General features: G+C 43.4%; 1 protein-coding gene across 6 annotated transcripts in view; it reads left to right on the forward strand.

Moving 5' to 3' along the window:
- SKAP1 (src kinase associated phosphoprotein 1) overlaps positions 1-24,663 on the forward strand; it is a 684,040-nt gene that overhangs the window by 528,960 nt on the left and 130,417 nt on the right. For 4 of the 6 annotated variants that reach the window (XM_044300194.1, XM_044300192.1, XM_044300191.1 and 1 more), the window contains exons 10-11: positions 17,153-17,206; positions 23,039-23,077. The exons of 1 other annotated variant lie outside the window; for it this stretch is intronic. In XM_044300194.1, coding sequence (XP_044156129.1) covers positions 17,153-17,206; positions 23,039-23,077 — 93 coding nt within the window. The remainder of the gene's footprint in view (positions 1-17,152; positions 17,207-23,038; positions 23,078-24,663) is intronic. One more of the 6 variants, XM_044300196.1, reaches the window with a different exon arrangement.

Genomic DNA, 24,663 nt, shown 5'->3' on the forward strand with positions numbered 1-24,663 from the left:
TCGTCTTGGAGATGAGCTGGAATACAGCTAGAAGACTGAAGCCATTAATGGCAATAAATGTGGATGAGCACAGAGACTGTCTGCGATTACAACAAGAAAAAACCCTGCTCTCTGGAGAGACTTCCCGTAAGGCAGCAAGAAAGTGAGACAGATCACTTTGGAGCCCTATGGGAGCTACACAGCTGGACTGGGATACTTTTACTGGTCTGGTCCATTTGGAGGGGGCAGTATCACTTAGCACAATGCCAGGAAGACACTCCACTAAAGCTTCACCTTACCCGGTCACTTGGGAGGGAGCAGGTGCCTACAAGAATTGCAACCTGCTCAACAGTGGCATGTAGCAATCATTAGACTGATATCATTTTTCCCTAGAATACCACTTTTTATGTGTTGGTTGTATTCTTTTGACAAATTGTAATCTAATTTTGAATGTGTCACTGTCATCATAAATTTTACTAACCAAACGAATCCTGATCAGCTTATACAGGCATGTCCAAACTGCAGCCCTCCAGCTGTTGCAAAACTACAACTCCCAGCATGCTCTAATAGCTATGAGCTATCCAGGCATGCTGGGAGTTGTAGTTTTGGAACAGCTGGAGGGCCGCAGTTTGGACATGTCTGGCTTATAATCTATTTACCAAGTGCTTGTAGCTCAATTTTTTCAGATTTCAGTTCCATTTTTTTAATGATGCCTCCACCCTCCATACATGTAAAATTTACTGTGGACGTGGACGCTTCTATTGCTAAAGGGAGCTGATTAATATGGGTCCAAATGGATTCAGAAGCACAACTTGTAGCAGGAAAGTGTTATGGTACTGAGTATTTCTTTTAGCCAGTACTTACAAACTTACAAATTAGGAGAGGGCAATGCAATATTTCATTGTATATCTTTAAAATAAGGGAATAGTGACTTCCAGTGATGGGGGCAGCTATACCCCGATTGGTCTGTGTTTTGAGGAGTTCTTGAATGACAGTTGTAAACCAGTAGATCTGCCTCACCGAATTTTGTTTGGGGTTTTAGGCTATCATTTCTAAAGCAAGCCATACACATTAGATATATGTTGGCTGAACACACCGTTTTGGCAGGATCATCCGGCAATGTACTATGTATGGGGCCTCCAACTCTGGCGATGTCAGAGGAGAGAAAGGTCTGGGATGTTGGATTTTGGCACGCCCAATCCTTTTGTTTTTGGAGACATGAGCCATTGCTATAGGTGTCAGTGGCTAATACATGCATGCTTAGCCGAGTATGGGAGTACAGGACAGGTAGCTGTCGGTTCAACTGATTTGCTGTAATGTGACACTTTTGTTGTATGAAGAAGAATAGAGCTAAAGGAGAAGAGAGGGAGAAAAGAGAGAAGAAAGAAGAGGAGAGGGAGATGAAAAAGGAGGGATGTGAGAGGGACTTGGGGGAGGGGGGTTTGAATGGCATCATGATTTGTGAAACTTAGCGTGTGTACCCCTAATTGATGTGGTAAGGTCCTCCATTCTCATGACCTCCTGTACCTAAACAAGGTAGGGATGTCTGTCTCCACAAAGATGGAATACATGCCCTTGCCATGTTTACCAAGTGGTGCACCACGGACATCCTGTAAGTAGACAAAGGGATCTCACTATGGTGGCATATTAGGAATTACGTGATTTCTGAACTTAGATGTTATATGCCACACCCATAACTACCATAGTGGCAGACCAGGCAACTGCTATGGGGCCTAGGGGAAGAGAGGGCCCAGTTGGGATCATTCCCTCTTCTACTGGAGATGAAAACTGGGCCAGCACTCTACCCTCTAAAGCAGGGATGCCCAAACTGTGGACCTCCAGCTGTTGCAAAACTACAACTCCCAGAATGCCCAGACAGCCTACAGCTAACAGCCTACAGCAGGGCATGATGGGAGTTGTGGTTTTACAACAGCTGGAGGGCCACAGGTTTAGCATCCTTGCTCTAAAGGAACAACTTTTACCAAATGAGGCAGTGGAAAAATGGTCCAAGGATCATTCTATCCTTTGTGTGGAGTCTGGTTTGATCCTTGCTATGGGGCTATTACTTCTTTATGTACGCCACTGGCCACACCTCCAACTGGCCAGCACAAGACACCCCCAGTAGTTGTGGAGAATAGTACCCCGATCCCTTCCACATCTCCAACAAAGAGGGGATGATACCCAGGATGAGAGAATGTACAGTAGTTTAGAAGGCACCCTGTACCCCTACTAGAGAGGCATCATGAATCCTGCTTCCTGGATTCTACTAGGAATGGAAAATTTCTGTGTCAGTGTAGAAAGGTAGTCCTGCTGTTCTGATGTAAAAGTGAGACCCAGATTTTTTTCCCAATTTAGTATATATGAGGGGGAAAGTTGATTCATAGGAGAGGCTAACCATATAATTGAGAGCGATTCACAGGCTGTTTTGTCGCTAGTGTACTCTGAGGGCCTGTGTCTTTTTCACACTTATGTTACTGTCTATTATTTATTTTTTTTTAAATTGAGTTAAATTGGTCATAATTCAAATGTAATTCAGTTGCCACCTGAGTATTGTCAGGACATGGATTAGTGCGGGACCCACTTACCACCCCACTGTCTATACATACACTATGTTTGGTGCACATCTACTTTTGATTGCATGGTAAACTCTTGTATGAACTGCAGTTATATTAAATAATTTAAAACAAAAGTGAACCCCAGTGATAAAGGATCTTGGGACCTGTGTAGTAGTCGGGCCTGTAATTTTGATCGTACTGTCCTCCAAGTTGTACCCGTTTATTCTTTGACAAGGTCCTGTTTCTTATAGAGACACCAGACAGCTGCATTTATTTTGGTTGCTTTGATACTGGTTTCTTTGGAAAATGGTTTACTTGGCTGGCAGGGGCATGCAGAGTTAAGGCATATGTTTCTGGGTGCCAACCGCAGGTGACTCGCTTTTAGGTTGGTTTCCATGTCTTGTATATGACCATGTGACTTATGAGAAGGAAACATTAAGAAATCTTTCTCTTCAGCAGAGAGATCATGTTCCAGACAGACTGGTACAAGAGCGGATGTTTGTGTAGAAGAGAGAGCACTGGGACCTACAGTGCCATTTACATCAGACCAGGAAAACAAGCAGACGTTCATTTAGAACAGCCGACGTTGAATTCTTTATTAGATCCTCTGCACAAGAGTTATGCCTCTGAAAGTGCCCTGATCAGATGGTGCCCTTTACTATCAAGGGCATCAACTCTTGCCATTCTGTGGGGATCATGTTTTTTCAAATAACACTGTGGCCAGAAATTTGCACCCATCATTTGTGTACGCGTATGTGCTTTATTTGTATCCTGTTCTTTATATATATGTATATCTATAGAGTTTCTACAGGCAGACTCTCTATCACTGCTTTCTTTAACTGTGTAAAGTGCATGTTGCAGTTTGTATTCCTAGACAGATCATTGAAAAGCATTCATTAGTTTGAACGGAGACGAAGCAGATGAAGCGACACGGTGCTGGACGGGAAGAGGACAAGCAGTCCCTACCTTTTGTCTTTATTGCTAATACAGCCACTTTGTTGTTTGTATAAATGCAGAAAGTGAGCGAAGGCACTTTCAATAATTTATCTTCAAATCAATGTGAGTGAGTTTGTGTCTGGCGGGCGCAATGCTCCACAATCACGTCTGATTTATTCAGGAGAGCGATTCCTCTCTAATGGGGGCAGAGCCGCCGATGCACTGACCCTCCTGCATGGGGCCCAATTTGTATCTTATAAAAAGCTGACCTAATTCTCATTGATTGCCGCTGGTTAGCAAGAGACAGCAGTATGTAAGCATTAGACTTGAGGTGGGCTCCTGTCCAGGAAGGAGACCTGCAATGCATTGCTCTTTGAGCTTATACCCATCCCACAGGTTTATGAAATGCTTGTATTCTAGACATGGTAATCAAATCTCAGAGCGTCTGTGTAAAACCAACATTATTTGTTATGTATAAGTGGCTAAAGGGGATGTTATTTTTTGTAATTGCTAACTAGTTTCAGAAATATTTGTATATGTAGTACTGCAGGGTGTATTTTTATTTATTTTTTAAACATGACTTTTTGTAATATGCACTTTTCAACACATGTCCTTAGTCCGCTGTACCCAAAAAAATAAGGACAAGCCATGACAGAATACGTGATTTGAGACGCTTGTTTATACTACATGAATTGTTTTGGGTTGAGTGAATTTTTCAATTTCTTGTTGCAGAAGTAAAAGTTTATGGTATAATATAAGTGCTTGACCCTTGACACGCTGCGGCGAGAGATCATCTTATTTTTATCCCTTATTTATGAAGTACAGACATTTTCTGCAGTATTAGATAATCACTTTGATTTATGAACACATAGTGCCATACTCGGGAGCTCAGCTGAACAGGGGGTTAGAACTCTGCTTGCAAGAGGACTATGAAAAAACTGACATCCCTGTTATCATTTGTGGCTATCCAAGTTTTCCAGTTTTCCCATATTGATGAGCTATCCTCAATTCCCACAGCATATCCTTTTGCTACAAAAATTTGCTAATGGAGGAATGGGGTAAATTGGGGAAAATTTAAAGACCATGATTTAAATCAAAGCTTTACTGATTATCAATGGCGATCTGCTCTTACCTCTGTTTGCAAATTTTCAAAGTGTATATCCCACTTGGAAACTCATCGAAAAGTATTCTATAGATGGTACCTCACACCGTGCCAATTGTCACGTACAGTTAGGGCCATATATATATTTGGACACTGACACAAATTTTGTTTTTATTGCCTGTTTACTAAAACCTGTTATAGTTATATAATGGACATGGACATAAAGTCCAGACTTTTAGCTTTCATTTGATGGTATCCACATTAAAATTGGATGAAGGTTTTAGGAGTTTCAGCTCCTTTACATGTGGCACCCTGTTTTTAATGGGACTAAAAGTAATTGGACAATTATCTCAAAGGCTGTTTCATGGCCAGGTGTGGGCAATTCCTTCATTATTTCATTCTCAATTAAGCACATAAAAGGCCTGGAGTTGATTTGAGGTGTGGTGCTTGCATTTTGAAGATTTTGCTGAGAAGTAAACATGCGATCAAAGGAGCTCACCATGCATGTGAAATGACCCATCCTTCATCTGCAAAAACAGAAAAAAACCATCCGAGTAATTGCTACACTATTAGAAGTGGAAAAATCTACAGTTTGGTACAGCCTAAGAAAGAAAGCACTGGTGACCTCAACAATGTAAAAAGACCTAGACGCCCACGGAAGACAACAGTGGTGGGTGATCGCAGAACAATTACCTGTCACGGATGAGGTATAGGAGGAAACACCAAACTGACAACCAGGAGGGAAAGGGAAAGCCACTAGGCCTCAATGCTAGGGACAGGAAAAGGTCACCTCCTAGTAACCCTACTCCTGGCCCTGACTCCTAACCGTATGGGCACCCCTTGATGGTAGAAATGCCCATACCCTGGAACCTGGAGACCCTAAAGAGCCCTAAGAATATTATCAGGGTTGAGGCAACCCGTTCCTTCCCAGATGAAGGAACAGGCGTCTCCCTGAGGCCTAGTAATAACAAGCAAGGAAGGGAAAACAAAACACAAACAAACACGACACTTAACTTCTGTAGTGATGGACGAGCAGGAACACCAGAGAAGACCTCACTCCAGCTCAGCCAAACCCAAATGAAGCTATCTACCGCACAGTCAGAAGGGTGGGGCAACACTAAATAGGGTAGAGTAATGAGTACTAAGCTACACCTGAAACAGGGGATGAGGTCACAAACACTGAATAAAGAGTAATCAAAGAGGCTGTTCGATTCCTCCACGCTCCGCCAGTCTCTTTGTTCTCCTGACATCTGTCACAGAAGGGACTGTGACATTACCATGGTGAAGAGAAACCCCTACAGCCAACCAAGTGAACAACGCTCTCCAGGATATAGGCGTATCAATATCCAAATCTACCATAAAGAGAAGACTGCATGAAAGTAAATACAGAGGGTTCACTGCACAATGCAAGCCACTTATAAGCCTCAAGAATAAGAATGCTAGATTGGAATTTGCTGAAAAACATCCTAAAAAATCAGCACGCTTCTGGAAGAACATTCTTTGAACAGATGAAACCAAGAACAACCTCTAATAGAATTATTAAAAGAAAAAATTATGGTGACGGCATGGTACAGCTCATGATCCAAAGCATACCACATCACCTGTAAAACACGGCGGAGGCAGTGTGATGGCTTGGGCATGCATGGCTGCCAGTGGCACTGGGTCCCTAGTGTTTATTGATGATGTGACACAGGACAGAAGCAGCCGGATGAATTCTAGGGTTTTCAGAGACATACTGTGCTCAAATGCAGCCAAACTGATTGGTCGGCGTTTCATAATACAGATGGACAATGACCCAAAACATAATGCCAAAGCAACCCAGGAGTTTATTACAGCAAAGAAGCAAAGAAGTGGAATATTCTTGAATGGTCAAGTCAGTCACCTGATCTCAACCCAATAGAGCATTTCACTTGTTAAAGGGCTTCTGTCACCCCACTAAAGTCATTTTTTTTGGGGCTAGTTACATTCCTTATAGTGCGATATATGAGAATATAATGTTGTTACTTACTTTCATTCGGCCGTTTCTTATGAAAACGAAGTTTTATAATATGCAAATCAGGTCTCTACCAGCAAGTAGGGCGTCTACTTGCTGGTAGCCGCCGCAAAAAACCGCCCCCTCGTCGTGTTGATTGACAGGTCCAGCCGCAATCTCCTCCTCCGGCCAGCCCTGTCAGCATTTTAAAAATCGCGCGCCTCTGTTCATTCGGCGCAGGCGCTCTGAGATGAGGAGGCTCGTCTCCTCAGAACTCCCTCAGTGCACCTGCGCTGATGACATCACCGAAAGAGAAGACGTCATCGGCGCAGGCGCACTGAGGAAGTTCTGAGGAGACGAGCCTCCTCATCTCAGAGCGCCTGCGCCGAATGAAGAGGCGCGCGATTTTTAAAATGCTGACAGGGCCGGCCGGAGGAGGAGATCGCGGCTGGCCCTGTCAATCAACACGACGATGGGGCGGTTTTTTGCGGCGGCTACCAGCAAGTAGACGCCCTACTTGCTGGTAGAGACCTGATTTGCATATTATAAAACTTCGTTTTTATAAGAAACGGCCGAATGAAAGTAAGTAACAACATTATATTCTCATATATCTCACTATAAGGAATGTAACTAGCCAAAAAAAAAATAATGACTTTAGTGGGGTGACAGAAGCCCTTTAACCACCTCCGGACCGCCTAACGCAGATGTGCGGTCCGGAGGTGGCAGCCCTGCGCTCAACGACGCATATACACGTCATCTCGCGAGGGCCGGGATTTCCTGTGAACGCGCGCACACAGGCGCGCGCGCTCACAGGAACGGAAGGTAAGCGAGTGGATCTCCAGCCTGCCAGCGGCGATCGCTCGCTGGCAGGCTGGAGATCCGAATTTTTTAACCCCTAACAGGTATATTAGACGCTGTTTTTATAACAGCGTCTAATATACCTCCTACCTGGTCCTCTGGTGGTCCTCCCTTTTGTTAGGATCGACCACCAGAGGACTCAGGTAGGTCAGTACAGTCGCACCAAACACTACACTACACTACACCCCCCCCCGTCACTTATTAACCCCTTATAAACCCCTGATCACCCCATATAAACTCCCTGATCACCCCCCTGTCATTGATCACCGCCCTGTCATTGATCACCCCCCTGTCAGGCTCCGTTCAGACGTCCGTATGATTTTTACGGATCCACGGATACATGGATCGGATCCGCAAAAAGCATACGGACGTCTGAATGGAGCCTTACAGGGGGGTGATCAATGACAGGCGGGTGATCACCCATATACACTCCCTGATCACCCCCTGTCATTGATCACCCCCCTGTCATTGATCACCCCCCTGTAAGGCTCCATTCAGACGTCCGCATGATTTTTACGGATCCATGGATACATGGATCGGATCCGCAAAACACATGCGGACGTCTGAATGGAGCCTTACAGGGGGTGATCAATGACAGGCGGGTGATCACCCATATACACTCCCTGATCACCCCCTGTCATTGATAACCCCTCTGTAAGGCTCCATTCAGACGTCCGCATGTGTTTTGTGGATCCGATCCATGTATCCATGGATCCGTAAAAATCATGCGGACGTCTGAATGGAGCCTTACAGGGGGGTGATCAATGACAGGCGGGTGATCACCCATATACACTCCCTGATCACCCCCTGTCATTGATCACCCCCCTGTCATTGATCACCCCCCTGTAAGGCTCCATTCAGACGTCCGCATGTGTTTTGCGGATCCGATCCATGTATCCATGGATCCGTAAAAATCATGCGGACGTCTGAATGGAGCCTTACCAGGGGGGTGATCAATGACAGGGGGTGATCACCCATATACACTCCCTGATCTCCCCCTGTCATTGATAACCCCCCTGTAAGGCTCCATTCAGACGTCCGCATGTGTTTTGTGGATCCGATCCATGTATCCATGGATCCGTAAAAAATCATGCGGATGTCTGAATGGAGCCTTACAGGGGGGGTGATCAGTGACAGGGGGGTGATCACCCTGATTACCCTGATCACCCCCTGTCATTCATAACCCCCCTGTAAGGCTCCATTCAGACGTCCGCATGTGTTTTGTGGATCCGATCCATGTATCCATGGATCCGTAAAAAATCATGCGGATGTCTGAATGGAGCCTTACAGGGGGGGTGATCAGTGACAGGGGGGTGATCACCCTGATCACCCCCTGTCATTGATAACCCCCCTGTAAGGCTCCATTCAGACGTCCGCATGTGTTTTGTGGATCCGATCCATGTATCCATGGATCCGTAAAAAATCATGCGGATGTCTGAATGGAGCCTTACAGGGGGGGTGATCAGTGACAGGGGGGTGATCACCCTGATCACCCCCTGTCATTGATAACCCCCCTGTAAGGCTCCATTCAGACGTCCGCATGTGTTTTGTGGATCCGATCCATGTATCCATGGATCCGTAAAAAATCATGCGGATGTCTGAATGGAGCCTTACAGGGGGGGTGATCATTGACAGGGGGGTGATCACCCTGATCACCCCCTGTCATGGATAACCCCCCTGTAAGGCTCCATTCAGACGTCCGCATGTGTTTTGTGGATCCGATCCATGGATCCATAAAAAATCCTGCGGATGTCTGAATGGAGCCTTACAGGGGGGGTGATCATTGACAGGGGGGTGATCACCCTGATCACCCCCTGTCATTGATAACCCCCCTGTAAGGCTCCATTCAGACGTCCGCATGTGTTTTGTGGATCCGATCCATGTATCCATGGATCCGTAAAAAATCATGCGGATGTCTGAATGGAGCCTTACAGGGGGGGTGATCATTGACAGGGGGGTGATCACCCTGATCACCCCCTGTCATTGATAACCCCCCTGTAAGGCTCCATTCAGACGTCCGCATGTGTTTTGCGGATCCGATCCATGGATCCGTAAAAATTATACGGACGTCTGAATGGAGCCTTACAGGGGGGTGATCAATGACAGGGGGGTGATCAGGGAGTCTATATGGGTGATCACCCCCCTGTCATTGATCACCCCCCTGTCATTGATCACCCCCCCCCCCCCGAAATAGCGGAAATTTTTTGTTTGTTTTTGTTTTTGTTTTTTCTTACAAAGTCTCATATTCCACTAACTTGTGTCAAAAAATAAAATCTCACATGGACGCACCATACCCCTCATACCATACCCCTCACGGAATCCAAATGCGTAAACATTTTTAGACATTTATATTCCAGACTTCTTCTCACGCTTTAGGGCCCCTAAAAAGCCAGGGCAGTATAAATACCCCACATGTGACCCCATTTCGGAAAGAAGACACCCCAAGGTATTCCGTGAGGGGCATATTGAGTCCATGAAAGATTGAAATTTTTGTCCTAAGTTAGCGGAAAGTGAGACTTTGTGAGAAAAAAACAAAAAAAAATCAATATCCGCTAACTTATGCAAAATGCAAATTCTAGGAACTCGCCAGGCCCCTCATTGAATACCTTGGGGTGTCTTCTTTCCAAAGTGGGGTCACATGTGGGGTATTTATACTGCCCTGGCTTTTTAGGGGCCCGAAAGTGTGAGAAGAAGTCTGGGATCCAAATGTCTAAAAATGCCCTCCTAAAAGGAATTTGGGCCCCTTTGCGCATCTAGGCTGCAAAAAAGTGTCACACATGTGGTATCGCCGTACTCAGGAGAAGTTGGGGAATGTGTTTTGGGGTGTCATTTTACATATACCCATGCTGGGTGAGAAAAATATCTTGGTCAAATGCCAACTTTGTATAAAAAAATGGGAAAAGTTGTCTTTTGCCAAGATATTTCTCTCACCCAGCATGGGTATATGTAAAATGACCCCCCAAAACACATTGCCCAACTTCTCCTGAGTACGGCGATACCACATGTGTGACACTTTTTTGCAGCCAAGGTGGGCAAAGGGGCACATATTCCAAAGTGCACCTTTCGGATTTCGCAGGCCATTTTTTACACATTTTGATTGCAAGGTACTTCTTACACATTTGGGCCCCTAAATTGCCAGGGCAGTATAACTACGCCACAAGTGACCCCATTTTGGAAAGAAGACACCCCAAGGTATTCCGTGAGGGGCACGGCGAGTTCCTAGAATTTTTTATTTTTTGTCACAAGTTAGTGGAAAATGATGATTTTTCTTTTTTTTTCTTTTTTCCTTACAAAGTCTCATATTCCACTAACTTGCGACAAAAAATAAAAAATTCTAGGAACTCGCCATGCCCCTCACGGAATACCTTGGGGTGTCTTCTTTCCAAAATGGGGTCACTTGTGGCGTAGTTATACTGCCCTGGCAATTTAGGGGCCCAAATGTGTGAGAAGAACTTTGCAATCAAAATGTGTAAAAAATGCCCTGCAAAATCCAAAAGGTGCACTTTGGAATATGTGCCCCTTTGCCCACCTTGGCAGCAAAAAAGTGTGACACATCTGGTATCGCCGTACTCAGGAGAAGTTGGGCAATGTGTTTTGGGGTGTCATTTTACATATACCCATGCTGGGTGAGAAAAATATCTTGGTCAAATGCCAACTTTGTATAAAAAAATGGGAAAAGTTGTCTTTTGCCAAGATATTTCTCTCACCCAGCATGGGTATATGTAAAATGACACCCGAAAACACATTCCCCAACTTCTCCTGAGTACGGCGATACCAGATGTGTGACACTTTTTTGATGTCAAGGTGGGCAAAGGGGCACATATTCCAAAGTGCACCTTTCGGATTTCACCGGTCATTTTTTACAGATTTTGATTGCAAAGTACTTCTCACACATTTGGAAAGAAGACACCCCAAGGTATTCAATGAGGGGCCTGGCGAGTTCATAGAATTTTTATTTTTTTGCATAAGTTAGCGGAAATTGATTTTTTTTTGTTTTTTTCTCACAAAGTCTCACTTTCCGCTAACTTAGGACAAAAATTTCAATCTTTCATGGACTCAATATGCCCCTCACGGAATACCTTGGGGTGTCTTCTTTCCGAAATGGGGTCACATGTGGGGTATTTATACTGCCCTGGCTTTTTAGGGGCCCTAAAGCGTGAGAAGAAGTCTGGAATATAAATGTCTAAAAATGTTTACGCATTTGGATTCGGTGAGGGGTATGGCGAGTTCATGTGAGATTTTATTTTTTGACACAAGTTAGTGGAATATGAGACTTAGTAAGAAAAAACAAACAAAAAAAATATATATTTCCGCTAACTTGAGCCAAAAAAATGTCTGAATGGAGCCTTACAGGGGAGGGTGATCAATGACAGGGGGGTGATCACCCATATAGACTCCCTGATCACCTCCATCATTGATCACCCCCCTGTCACTGATCACCCCCCCTGTCAGGCTCCATTCAGACGTCCGTATGATTTTTATGGATACATGGATCGGATCCGCAAAACACATGCGGACGTCTGAATGGAGCCTTACAGGGGGGTGATCAATGACAGGGGGTGATCAATGACAGGGGGTGATCAGGGAGTGTATATGGGTGATCACCCCCTGTCATTGATCACCCCCCTGGTAAGGCTCCATTCAGACGTCCGCATGATTTTTACGGATCCATGGATACATGGATCGGATCCGCAAAACACATGCGGACGTCTGAATGGAGCCTTACAGGGGGGTGATCAATGACAGGGGGTGATCAGGGAGTGTATATGGGTGATCACCCCCTGTCATTGATCACCCCCTGTAAGGCTCCATTCAGACGTCCGCATGATTTTTACGGATCCATGGATACATGGATCGGATCCGCAAAACACATGCGGACGTCTGAATGGAGCCTTACAGGGGGGTGATCAATGACAGGGGGTGATCAGGGAGTGTATATGGGTGATCACCCCCTGTCATTGATCACCCCCCTGGTAAGGCTCCATTCAGACGTCCGCATGATTTTTACGGATCCATGGATACATGGATCGGATCCGCAAAACACATGCGGACGTCTGAATGGAGCCTTACAGGGGGGTGATCAATGACAGGGGGTGATCAGGGAGTGTATATGGGTGATCACCCTCTGTCATTGATCACCCCCTGTAAGGCTCCATTCAGACGTCCACATGATTTTTACGGCTCCATGGATACATGGATCGGATCCGCAAAACACATGCGGACGTCTGAATGGAGCCTTACAGGGGGGTGATCAATGACAGGGGGAGATCAGGGAGTGTATATGGGTGATCACCCCCTGTCATTGATCACCCCCCTGGTAAGGCTCCATTCAGACGTCCGCATGATTTTTACGGATCCATGGATACATGGATCGGATCCGCAAAACACATGCGGACGTCTGAATGGAGCCTTACAGGGGGGTGATAAATGACAGGGGGTGATCAGGGAGTGTATATGGGATGATCACCCCCCTGTAAGGCTCCATTCAGACGTCCGCATGTGTTTTGCGGATCCGATCCATGTATCCATGGATCCGTAAAAATCATACGGACGTCTGAATGGAGCCTTGCAGGGGGGTGATCAATGACAGGGGGGTGATCAATGACAGGGGGTGATCAGGGAATCTATATGGATGATCACCCGCCTGTCATTGATCACCCCCCTGTAAGGCTCCATTCAGACGTCCGCATGTGTTTTGCGGATCCGATCCATGGATCCGTAAAAATCATACGGACGTCTGAATGGAGCCTTGCAGGGGGGTGATCAATGACAGGGGGTGATCAGGGAATCTATATGGGTGATCACCCGCCTGTCATTGATCACCCCCCTGTAAGGCTCCATTCAGACGTCCGCATGTGTTTTGCGGATCCGATCCATGTATCTGTGGATCCGTAAAAATCATACGGACGTCTGAACGGAGCCTGACAGGGGGGTGATCAATGACAGGGGGGGTGATCAGGGAGTTTATATGGGGTGATCAGGGGTTTATAAGGGGTTAATAAGTGACAGGGGGGGGTGGGGGGTGGAGTGTAGTGTTTGGTGCGACTTCACTGACCTACCTGTGTCCTCTGGTGGTCGATCCTAACAAAAGGGACCACCAGAGGACCAGGTAGTAGGTATATTAGACGCTGTTATCAAAACAGCGTCTAATATACCTTTAGGGGTTAAAAAAATCACATCTCCAGCCTGCCAGCGAAGGATCGCCGCTGGCAGGCTGGAGATCCACTCGCTTACCTTCTGTTCCTGTGAGCGCGCGCGCCTGCGTGCGCGTGTTCACAGGAAATCTTGGGTATCGCGAGATGACACGCCGATGCGTCCAGGAGGAACAAATCAACCACCTCCAGGACGCATCGGCGCGTTAGGCGGTCAGGAGGTGGTTAACCACTTCAGCCCCGCTAGGTGAAACCCCCTTCATGACCAGAGCACTTTTTACACTTCGGCACTACACTCCTTTCACCGTTTATCGCTCGGTCATGCAACTTTACCACCCAAATGAATTTTACCTCCTTTTCTTCTCACTAATAGAGCTTTCATTTGGTGGTATTTCATTGCTGCTGACATTTTTACTTTTTTTGTTATTAATCAAAATGTAACGATTTTTTTGCAAAAAAATGACATTTTTCACTTTCAGCTGTAAAATTTTGCAAAAAAAACGACATCCATATATAAATTTTTCGCCAAATTTATTGTTCTACATGTCTTTGATAAAAAAAAAAAAAATGTTTGGGCAAAAAAAAAAAATGGTTTGGGTAAAAGTTATAGCATTTAAAAACTATGGTACAAAAATGTGAATTTCCGCTTTTTGAAACAGCTCTGACTTTCTGAGCACCTGTCATGATTCCTGAGGTTCTACAATGCCCAAACAGTATAAAACCCCCACAAATGACCCCATTTCGGAAAGTAGACACCCTAAGGTATTCGCTGATGGGCATAGTGAGTTCATAGAACGTTTTATTTTTTGTCACAAGTTAGCGGAAAATGATGATGATTTTATTTTTTTTATTTTTTCTTACAAAGTCTCATATTCCACTAACTTGCGACAAAAAATAAAAAATTCTAGGAACTTGCCATGCCCCTCACGGAATACCTTGGGGTGTCTTCTTTCCAAAATGGGGTCACTTGTGGCGTAGTTATACTGCCCTGGCAATTTAGGGGCCCAAATGTGTGAGAAGAACTTTGCAATCAAAATGTGTAAAAAATGACCGGCGAAACCCGAAAGGTGCACTTTGGAATATGTGCCCCTTTGCCCACCTTGGCAGCAAAAAAGTGTGACACATCTGGTATCGCCGTACTCAGGAGAAGTTGGGCAATGTGTTTTGGGGTGTCATTTTACATATACCCATGCTGGGTGAGAAAAATATCTTGGTCAAATGCCAACTTTGTATAAAAAAAATGGGAAAAGTTGTCTTTTGCCAAGATATTTCACTTTTTTGATGCCAAAGTGGGGAAAGGGGCACATATTCCAAAGTGCACCTTTCGGATTTCACCGGTCATTTTTTACAGATTTTGATTGCAAAGTACTTCTCACACATATGGGCCCCTAAATTGCCAGGGCAGTATAACTACCCCACAAGTGACCCTATTTTGGAAAGAAGACACCCCAAGGTATTCTGTGAGGGGCATGGTGAGTTCCTAGAATTTTTTATTTTTTGTCGCAAGTTAGTGGAATATGAGACTTTGTAAGAAAAAAAATAAAAATAAAAAATCATCATCATTTTCCGCTAACTTGTGACAAAAAATAAAAAGTTCTATGAACTCACTATGCCCATCAGCGAATACCTTAGGGTGTCTACTTTCAGAAATGGGGTCATTTGTGGGGGTTTTCTACTGTCTGGGCATTGTAGAACCTCAGGAATCATGACAGGTGCTCAGAAAATCAGAGCTGTTTCAAAAAGCGGAAATTCACATTTTTGTACCATAGTTTGTAAACGCCATAACTTTTACCCAAACCTTTTTTTTTTTTTGCCCAAACATTTTTTTTTCATCAAAGACATGTAGAACAATAAATTTGGCGAAAAATTTATATATGGATGTCGTTTTTTTTGCAAAATTTTACAGCTGAAAGTGAAAAATTTCATTTTTTTGCAAAAAAAATCGTTACATTTTGATTAATAACAAAAAAAGTAAAAATGTCAGCAGCAATAAAATACCACCAAATGAAAGCTCCATTAGTGAGAAGAAAAGGAGGTAAAATTCATTTGGTGGTAAGTTGCATGAGCGAGCGATAAACGGTGAAAAGAGTGTAGTGCCGAAGTGTAAAAAGTGCTCTGGTCATGAAGGGGGTTTCAGCTAGCGGGGCTGAAGTGGTTAAAGACTAAACTTCAGACAGAGAGGCCCACAAACAAACAGCAACTGAACACCGCTGCAGTAAAGGCCTGGCAGAGCATTAGAAAAGAGGAAACACAGCGTCTGGTGATTTCCATGAGTTCAAGACTTCAGGCAGTCATTGCCAACAAAGGGTTTTCAACCAAGTATTAGACATTAACATTTTATTTACAATTATTTCATTTGTCCAATCACTTATGAGCCCCTGAAATAAAGGGATTACGTTTAAAAAAAATGCCTTAGTTCCTCACATTTTTATGCAATTTTGTTCAACCCACTGAATTAAAGCTGAAAGTCTGAACTTCAACTACATCTGAATTGTTTTGTTCAAAATCCATTGTGGTAATGTACAGAACAAAAATTAGAAAAATGTTGTCTCGGTCCAAGTATATATGGACCATAACTGTATTTTCCCCAACGCATCAGATGTGTGTTGGAGATGGGACAGTGGAATTTGTTCATATATGCAGGTGTGGTGGGAATGTGGATTAATAAAAAAAAGTTTGGCACCAGTTTTTTTTCTATATTATCTGATATATGCCAATTTCAAATTGTCCCAGACCCGGCTTTAGCTCTTCTATCCCTTGGTATAGAACAGTTCTCTTTTTTACATTCTACTATAGTTTCTCATGCATGCATAGCTATGCAACAAAATATTGCAGCCAATTGGAAAACAAGAACTCCCATACAAGTCTCAAACATTCTACAATCCATTAATGAACAATGCCGGTACAAAAGGATGTCCACCTCGGCTTTCAACGCGTCAGGTCAGTCTAGATGGGAAGTTTGGATCACTTCTATTTTTCATAAACCCCTTTGATTGCTCTATCTCTTAATCAGGTGCGCAGTATTGTCTGAGAAATACCATATTCGCTATTATTGATGAGCGGCAGGGGCAATATTCGAATTTGCAATGTTTTGCAAATATTTAGGCGAATCTTGAATTCGCGATTATTTTCTTGATTGCGTAAATAATATGCACATATTGCATGCACAATACAGGCGTGGGTCACTGTTGCTACATTTTTCAAGCTGCTAGAAGTTTCCTGAGACTGGAGAAAATGGTTGGCACGGAATAACATCACAATAGCTTTATATGGAGATAGAGTGCTCTAATATATTTGCGATTGCGCAAATCGGCAATTAATGATGCGCATATTTTCGCGCAATACGTGCAACTTCACATTTTAGCAGGTCTGACTACATATTGCTGATTGGTGCACTAAGTATTGTTGTGGACTTGTGACATCACATAACTATGTCTGTAGCATGTATGTATGGACAGCAGAACCTATCACACTATCAGCTACACTATATTAGGATATAACCTACACTGACTATCTCCCACTATCTGTATTATATATATATATATATATAAGCTAACTAACTAACTATCTAATGTAATGACACTGCTGTCTCTCTCAGATCTCCATGAAACTACAGAAAATGGCTGCTGGGGAGGTTCTTATATAGTAAGGGGTAGGCAACTTTCCTATTGGTTGCTAGGGATGTTGCTAAGCTCAGACAAAAATATTGCAACCTTCTCATTGGCCCACAAGCAAGTAGGGAGGTTACTGATGAAAAAAATCTAGAATATTTGAGAATACGAATAATATATAGCACTATATTCTAAATCTTTGCGAATTCTCAAAGTGCCGATATTCGCTATTAAAATTCGCAATTCGAATATTCGCGCCCAACACTATTAGCTATTAGTTAGCAAAGACTACAATTTATGTAAGAACTGACATCTCGATTCCCTCAGGTTATTAGACAGTTTTCTATGTCTTTTCATTTCCGTTGCACTTTGGTGTAATCTGTATAATTGAAAAGAATACCATGATACCTGTAAATCACATGTTGCCTTATGTATACTTGATGGTATTTCAATAAAAAGGAATGTTTCAAACAAAAAAAATAATAGGTCATCAAAATCAGAGTACGGGGGTCTGATTCCCAGCACCTCTGCCAATCAGCTGTTTGAAGAGACTGTGGTGCTCGTACCAGCGCGGTGTTCTCTTCACTGTTTACCTCCACACCGTAGATACTGCAAAGGCAGGCAGGTGTAATTACAGCTCCTCCATCACACTCACTTGAATGGGACAGAGCAGTTGTAGTTGTCCTGTTCAAGCGAATGGGAAGGAGCAGGGCCAGGATGAGGTGCCCTAGGCGGAGCAGGCAAATAGCGCCATCTCCAAAGCAATTTATTGGGACCTGACCTTCTAAGTGTACAGCTAAACGGTCAGGTTTCAGCATGCAGTTTTGAAAACCAAAATCAGGAGTGGAACATGAGAGGAGAGAAAGTGTACAGGACAGGTACAACTTCTACTGTGTGGCCATACCCTAATAAAGAGATTAAAACACATTTCAAAAATAGCAGTCGAGGGCAGATCCAGTGATTTATGGCTGTATTACACCATCAGATTATCTGACAGATTTTCTAATCAATCATTGGTCAGATGCCTATTTACACACACAAATCTTTTGTTATACTCACCAACTATTGGTCTGATTGGACAGAAATTGGTCAGATAATCTGTTGGTGTAATACAGCTCTTACAGGTGTTGTCTCCATGGAGACCAATTAGTAATGAGTTACGGGAATGGATCAAGGCAACAATGAGAGTTTTTGTTGTTTCCACAGTAAGGAAGGGACGAATTCTAGAGATGCTTTTGAGGTGCAGGTGGCATGAGTGGGTAAGAGATTGAATATAGAGGTGAATGAAAGATCAGTGTCAAACATAACACCGAGACAGCAGGCATGCTGCCTAGGCATGATGGTAGTGTCGCACACAGAAAGAGTTATCAAGTTTAGGTAGGTTAGTAGATGGAGGAAACGCCAGAAGTTTAGTTTTAGAAAGATTCCGTTTCAGACAGAGAGAGGACATAATGTTAGAGACAGTGGCCCCTGTGTTGGGTCTTGTGCAATGACATCATCACAAGAGACCTAGTGCAGGAGGTTGCAGTGATGTCATAGAGACCTCTTGCGCCATTCTCCTGCCTCATAGGCTTCAGGCAGTGATTGCCCCTTTATGGGTAGCGAGCTGGCACCCTAGGTGGATGCCTACCCGTCGTCATGGCCCTGAGTAGGAATAGCTGTAGTTACACTGCACGTCCACTGCAATGTCGACGGCAAGCAGGTAAATAGTGAATAGCGACAACAAATTATCGCTCCTCATTAATAGATCTGTTCATATAATATGAAGTCGTCTACTCGCTAACGGTCTCATACGTAACTTTTGACTAAGCATTTGTCCCCCATCTCTACATGTAATAACAAGGAACGATTTAAAAGTGAATGAGTAACGACCGCAAGTACAAATGATTGTTTATATGTATATGTAAAATTTTCGGAGTTAACGAGTCGCTACATCTTTGATCGTTTATCGTGATCTGTATGACATCTGCTGGTGTAATAGTACCTTTAGACAAACCTCGGTTCAATATATGTAAATTTGGTTCCATCCTTGTTGGTGAACCTTGTTAACCTGATTGTATATAATCGGATTGTTGGCATTGTCATGTTTTTCACACATTTTCTTAACCACTTCCAGACCGGGCCATTTACCCCCTTCCTGACCAGGCCTAATTGATCAAATCTGACATGTCACTTTATGTGGTAATAACTTTGGAACGCTTTTACTTATCCAAGCCATTCAAAGACTGTTTTCTCGTGACACGTTGTACTTCATGTTAATGGTAAATTTAAGTCAATATGTTTTACCTTTATTTATAAAAAAAAATCCCAAAGTTAACGAAAATTTGAAAAATTCACTGTTTTCTAAATTTTAATCTCTCTGCTTTTAAAACAGAAAGTGATACCTCATAAAATATTTATTACTTAACATTCCCCATATGTCTACTTTATGTTGGCATCATTTTGTAAATGTCATTTTATTTTTTTAAGACGTTAGAAGGCTTAGAATTTTAGAAGCAATTCTTAAAATTTTTACGAAAATTTCCAAAACCCACTTTTTAAGGACCAGTTCAGGTCTGAAGTCACTTTGTGGGGCTTACACAGTGGAAACCCCCCCATAAATGACCCCATTGTAGAAACTACACCCCTCAAGGGACTTAAAACTGATTTTACAAACTTTGTTAACCCTTTAGGTGTTCCACAAGAATTAAAGGAAAATGGAGATGACATTTTTAAATTTCACTTTTTTGGCAGATTTTCCATTTTAATCAATTTTTTTCTTTAACACATCGAGGGTTAACAGCCAAACAAAACATATTTATTACCCTGATTCTGCAGTTTACATAAACACCCCACATGTGGTTGTAAACTGATGTAAGAGCACACGGCAGGGCGCAGAATAAAAGGAGCGCCATATGGTTATTCGAAGGCAGATTCTGCTGAACTGGTTTTCAGATGCCATGTTCCATTTGAAGCTCCTCTGATGCACCCTTACAGTAGAAACTCCCCCAAACGGACTCCATTTTGGAAACTAGGGGATAAGGTGCCAGTTTTATTGGTACTATTTTGGGGTACGTATGATTTTTAATTGCTCTATATTACGGGGGGGTTTTTAGGCTTTTTTTTTTATAAAATACAAAAAAAAAATATTTTTATTTTACACTTTGCGTCCCTTATAAGGTCATACAAGACCTCTGGGGGGACATTTAACTTCCCATTTTTATTTTTTACTATTGATTTACAGCAGAAATAAACTTCCCAGAAAGGCTATACAGCGATGTACAGCCTCAGTGCAGTGCTGATTGAGGTCTGTGGAAGACCCGACAGCTTCTGCATTTTCCCGGCGGTCACATGACCACCGGACCGGTACAGGAAGCACATAGGTCTTCCTGATCTGTATACACAGTGCTCGCTGAGTGCTGTGTATACAGCGATCTAAAAGGCAGGGACACCTGGGAACTGTCCCTGCCTTCCCTCTGGGTTGCCCTGCTGTCACTGACAGCGGGCCCCCTGCTCGGCAGCTGCACGATTAGCGTGCCACTGCCATCTCTGAATGGATGTTTTAGAACGTCCATTTAGAGATAAACAACCGCCCATAAGACATTTATATCCTATGGGCTGTCTGGAAGTGGTTAAATTTGTGTAATGTTGTTCAGCATCATGAACATCTAGTAATACACTATGACACAACAGATAATTTATTTGGTTTTGATTTTCCTTTAAAAACATGGCAACAGATTTCTTTTGTGCGTGTTACCACATTTTCACAACAAAATTGCAAGGCTCAAGAGAAAAGTGAAAGCTCATTCCCCCTCATATGATATAAGGGGGAGATACATAGAGATCATTGGGCAAAGGAAGCGAGGGTAAGACAGCACTACTCACTGAGACATCTCAGAAGGACCATTTGGTGGCGGTGCCTGCAGTGTTAAGTCCCGGCCTGCTGGACTCCCCAATATCAAAAGATTAGAAGAAACTGCGGCACTCTAAATCTTCAGGAAGTTTCCGTGTTTTTCACCAAAAAGCTTGTTTGGTGAAAATAAACACAGAAACTCTCGGAAGACTTAGAGTGCTACCGTTTCTTCTAATCTTCTGATTTAAGAGCTCATTGGGCCCCATTGCAAGAATCTAAATTGGGTTCCCATGCTCTACTCCCTCCCACTACCCACTTAGGCTCTGGTAGAACAGAATACTGGAATCTGATTTCAAGTGTGCGCTTAGTCTTACCCGATAAACTGTACCCACTACCTTTTATATAGTGTGTAATCCATCCCTCATGGACTGTGCCAGCTGCTGATTTTTATATAGTGTGCCATACACCCCCTCCCACCATGAACTGTGCCTGCTGCTGTTTCAGCTCCATCTTCCACAGTGGCCCCCAAGTCTCACTTACGGTTTGTGATGCTGTAGCCGGCTGTCACTGTGGCAAAGCACAGTCAGGGCCTAGGGCAGATCTTCACAGCAATGGATTGGAGTCTGGACTGGTGGTGCAGGTCACCGTACGACACATGCTGACAGAGGAACAGGGTGGGGACAAGGTATTTAGGCAGATTAGTCAAATGGCACCTCCTTTGTAGAAATACTTTAAAACAACCTTACTTACTAATAAAATTAATTTTAAAACATTTTACAAGGTGCAGACACAGATTAATAAAGGATTTAATCCAGCCACAATTGATGTGTCTCTGACTGCTGCAGAACCTCCTAATTCACACCTCAGCTGCTGCAGAACCTCCTAATACACAGCTCAGCTGCTGCAGAACATCATATCACAAACCTCAGCTGCTGCAGAACATGATAGTCTGATGCTACAGAACACATAGAGATTTGATCACATATGTGTTTGGGGCCTCTGTCGCATATCAGGTCATAAATACTGGACAAAATGTTGTAGCCTTCCAGGCTCCATGATGGAAATCCATCAGATCTCATGATTCTTGTTGTTGTGCTCCTATGACAAAGTGGAAAGGCAAAAGTCACCAGTGCAGATGTGAACCAAGCCAAAAACACAACTCAGATGCTGCAGGACATCATGATAGTGACAAGTGTCTCATCATGATCAAGTAGTTATTGGAAGTTAGAGCATAATACATGGAGTGGTAAAAGAGGAGAAAACTACAACTCCCGGCATGTCCAGGCTGTTGTTATTGGACACAAGTGGATATTACAGAGACAGGGTATAAGAGGAGGGTACTACAGCTCCCAGAATGTCTAAATTGTTGTTATAAGGCAGGGATACCCAACCTGCGGCCCTCCAGCGGTTGCAAAACTATAACACCCAGCATGCCCGGACAGCCTACAGCTATAAGCCTACAGCAGCGCATAGTGGGAGTTGTAGTTTTACAACAGCTGGAGGGCCACAGGTTGTGCATCCCTGTTATAAGGCATCAGCTTTCATTACTGAGTGAAGGTTTTAACAGGAGAGAACTACAACCCCAGCCTGTCCAGATTGTTGTTGTAGGACAACAGTTGAAATGACATGGAGAGGGATATGATAGGACAGAACTACATCTCCCAGCTTCAAACTTCTGTTGTGTTCTGGCTTCCTGCACTGGTCACATGATGATGACATCAAAGGCTCTTCAACACATCCTATCTTCTCCTCTGCACTGGTAGCTATACAAATGTAATTAGGGGGTGAGCCTTTCATCAACTGCAGGGCCCCATAGCAGCTGTGGGAATTACCTCTATTGGAGGTACGCGACTGGAGGGAGATATTTAAAATCTGGAGATATATTCTCTTGAAAGTGGTGTCATTTAAGATTCTGAATTCAAAGCCTGTCATGTTTCCTTTTTCTACTATCATGGATAATTCTGGTAAATTGCATTCATGGACATTGTTGTGGAAGTTTTACTGCTTTTAACTTCTTTTTTTTATTTATTTTTTATTAAAGATGAGGATGAAGAGAATAGAGATCAGTCCACATTAACAGGTACATGTTATATAATTAAATATGGGGAAATACCTCCAAAACAATGACTGCTTTCTGTGCTCGGTTCAATAAACATAAAGTGTGCTGTATATCTGCTCTTGGGGACCAGATTGAGGCCTGGGATACATTGTAAAAGTTTAGGCTGCTCTTGTTCGTTTAATAATCATTACTTAAATTGTCCCAGGGAACCTCTTCAAAAACATCAGTATAAGTGACTGGAATTCTGTGGTTAAATATAGCCTTTTGTACATTTTTATTAGAGGAATATGCTTATCCCTGCTATCCCTTTAAAATTGTGCTTCTCTCCACTTTAATATAGCTAAACAAAAAGCAAATAAAAATATTTTATTCAACTGGCCGCGCTATGTAAACAATAGTCTTGAAGTCAAGGGGCAGCGGCTTTCTCGTGCAAAGTCAAGTGCGCCCTGCCCCCTTTCCCACCCATTTAGCGTTTGATCGAAAATATGTACAATATTCCTTCACTGCCTGATGCTCGAATGTAGTCTTGTGCATCCGCAGAATCTCGTGTGTGAGTGCCTGAGCATTGAGCCTCTGAAAATGACCTCACTGTGGAGGGGAACAGTGCGCAGGCGCCGGAAATGCACTAGGGGCAGAGCGCACTTGACTTCAGACGAGAAAGCCGTTGCCCCCATTGACTTCAAGACTATTGTTTACATAGCTTGGCCGTTGAATAAAAGTCTTTTTTTCAGGCTTTTGGCGCATTGTACAGAAAAGACACCGACAACTTTATAAGCATGCTACAGTCTGCATTAAGGTACTGCTGGCGGTTTAATATACATATGGCAGGTTCCTTTTAAGCCTCTTCCCAATTCATGTTCATCAGTCTCATGGCCTAGACGCAGCTCAGTCCCATTCAAGTGAATGGGGCTGAGCCTCGATGCCAAGCACAGCCACAATACAATAGATGCCACTGTACTTGGTAAGCTGTGAGGAGGCCTCAGTGCTCACCAGAGCTCCAGTAAGCAACTGATCAGTAAACAGCTGATCAGCTGGATTGCTGGAGATGTACCCCCGTCAATCTCATATTGATGACCTCTCCTGAGGAAATCCCAGAAAAACCCTTTAAGGTTGTGTTCCGACTGTATACACACGTCATACAGTTGCATACGTGGAGGCTGGACGTGTTTGTACTCTGTCTTGGGCCCAACTGTGCCAATGGAGTCTTTTTGTTCCACTATATTGAGTAGCGTAGCCAACAAAACTTTTCAATACAAGAAGATCCTAAAAAAGTGACAGGTACTATGCAGTGTTTTACAGCTGTTCTATACTTTATGTCGAAACTGAATGCAACAAATAGCTTTTCTGAAGTGGCATTGATGACACAACAAATGTCATAGCTCTGTTAAATAATCGTAGTCAATCACATTAGGCGGAACCTTTGACAGCACATAGGTTGAGTTTAATCTTGAATGGAGAGGACGATCATCTTTGTCACAGCAACCAGTGCTCCTTTCCTACTCTGTTAATACCATTTGGACACTTTACTATATTTCTTCACATTCTAATGTCACCAACATCTCAGGAGCCTTTCCCTTCTGGAGAAAATCTGTCACGTTTAGGACCCG

Source organism: Bufo gargarizans, chromosome 6 (genome assembly GCF_014858855.1).
Source record: "Bufo gargarizans isolate SCDJY-AF-19 chromosome 6, ASM1485885v1, whole genome shotgun sequence".
NCBI classification, from domain to species: domain Eukaryota; kingdom Metazoa; phylum Chordata; class Amphibia; order Anura; family Bufonidae; genus Bufo; species Bufo gargarizans.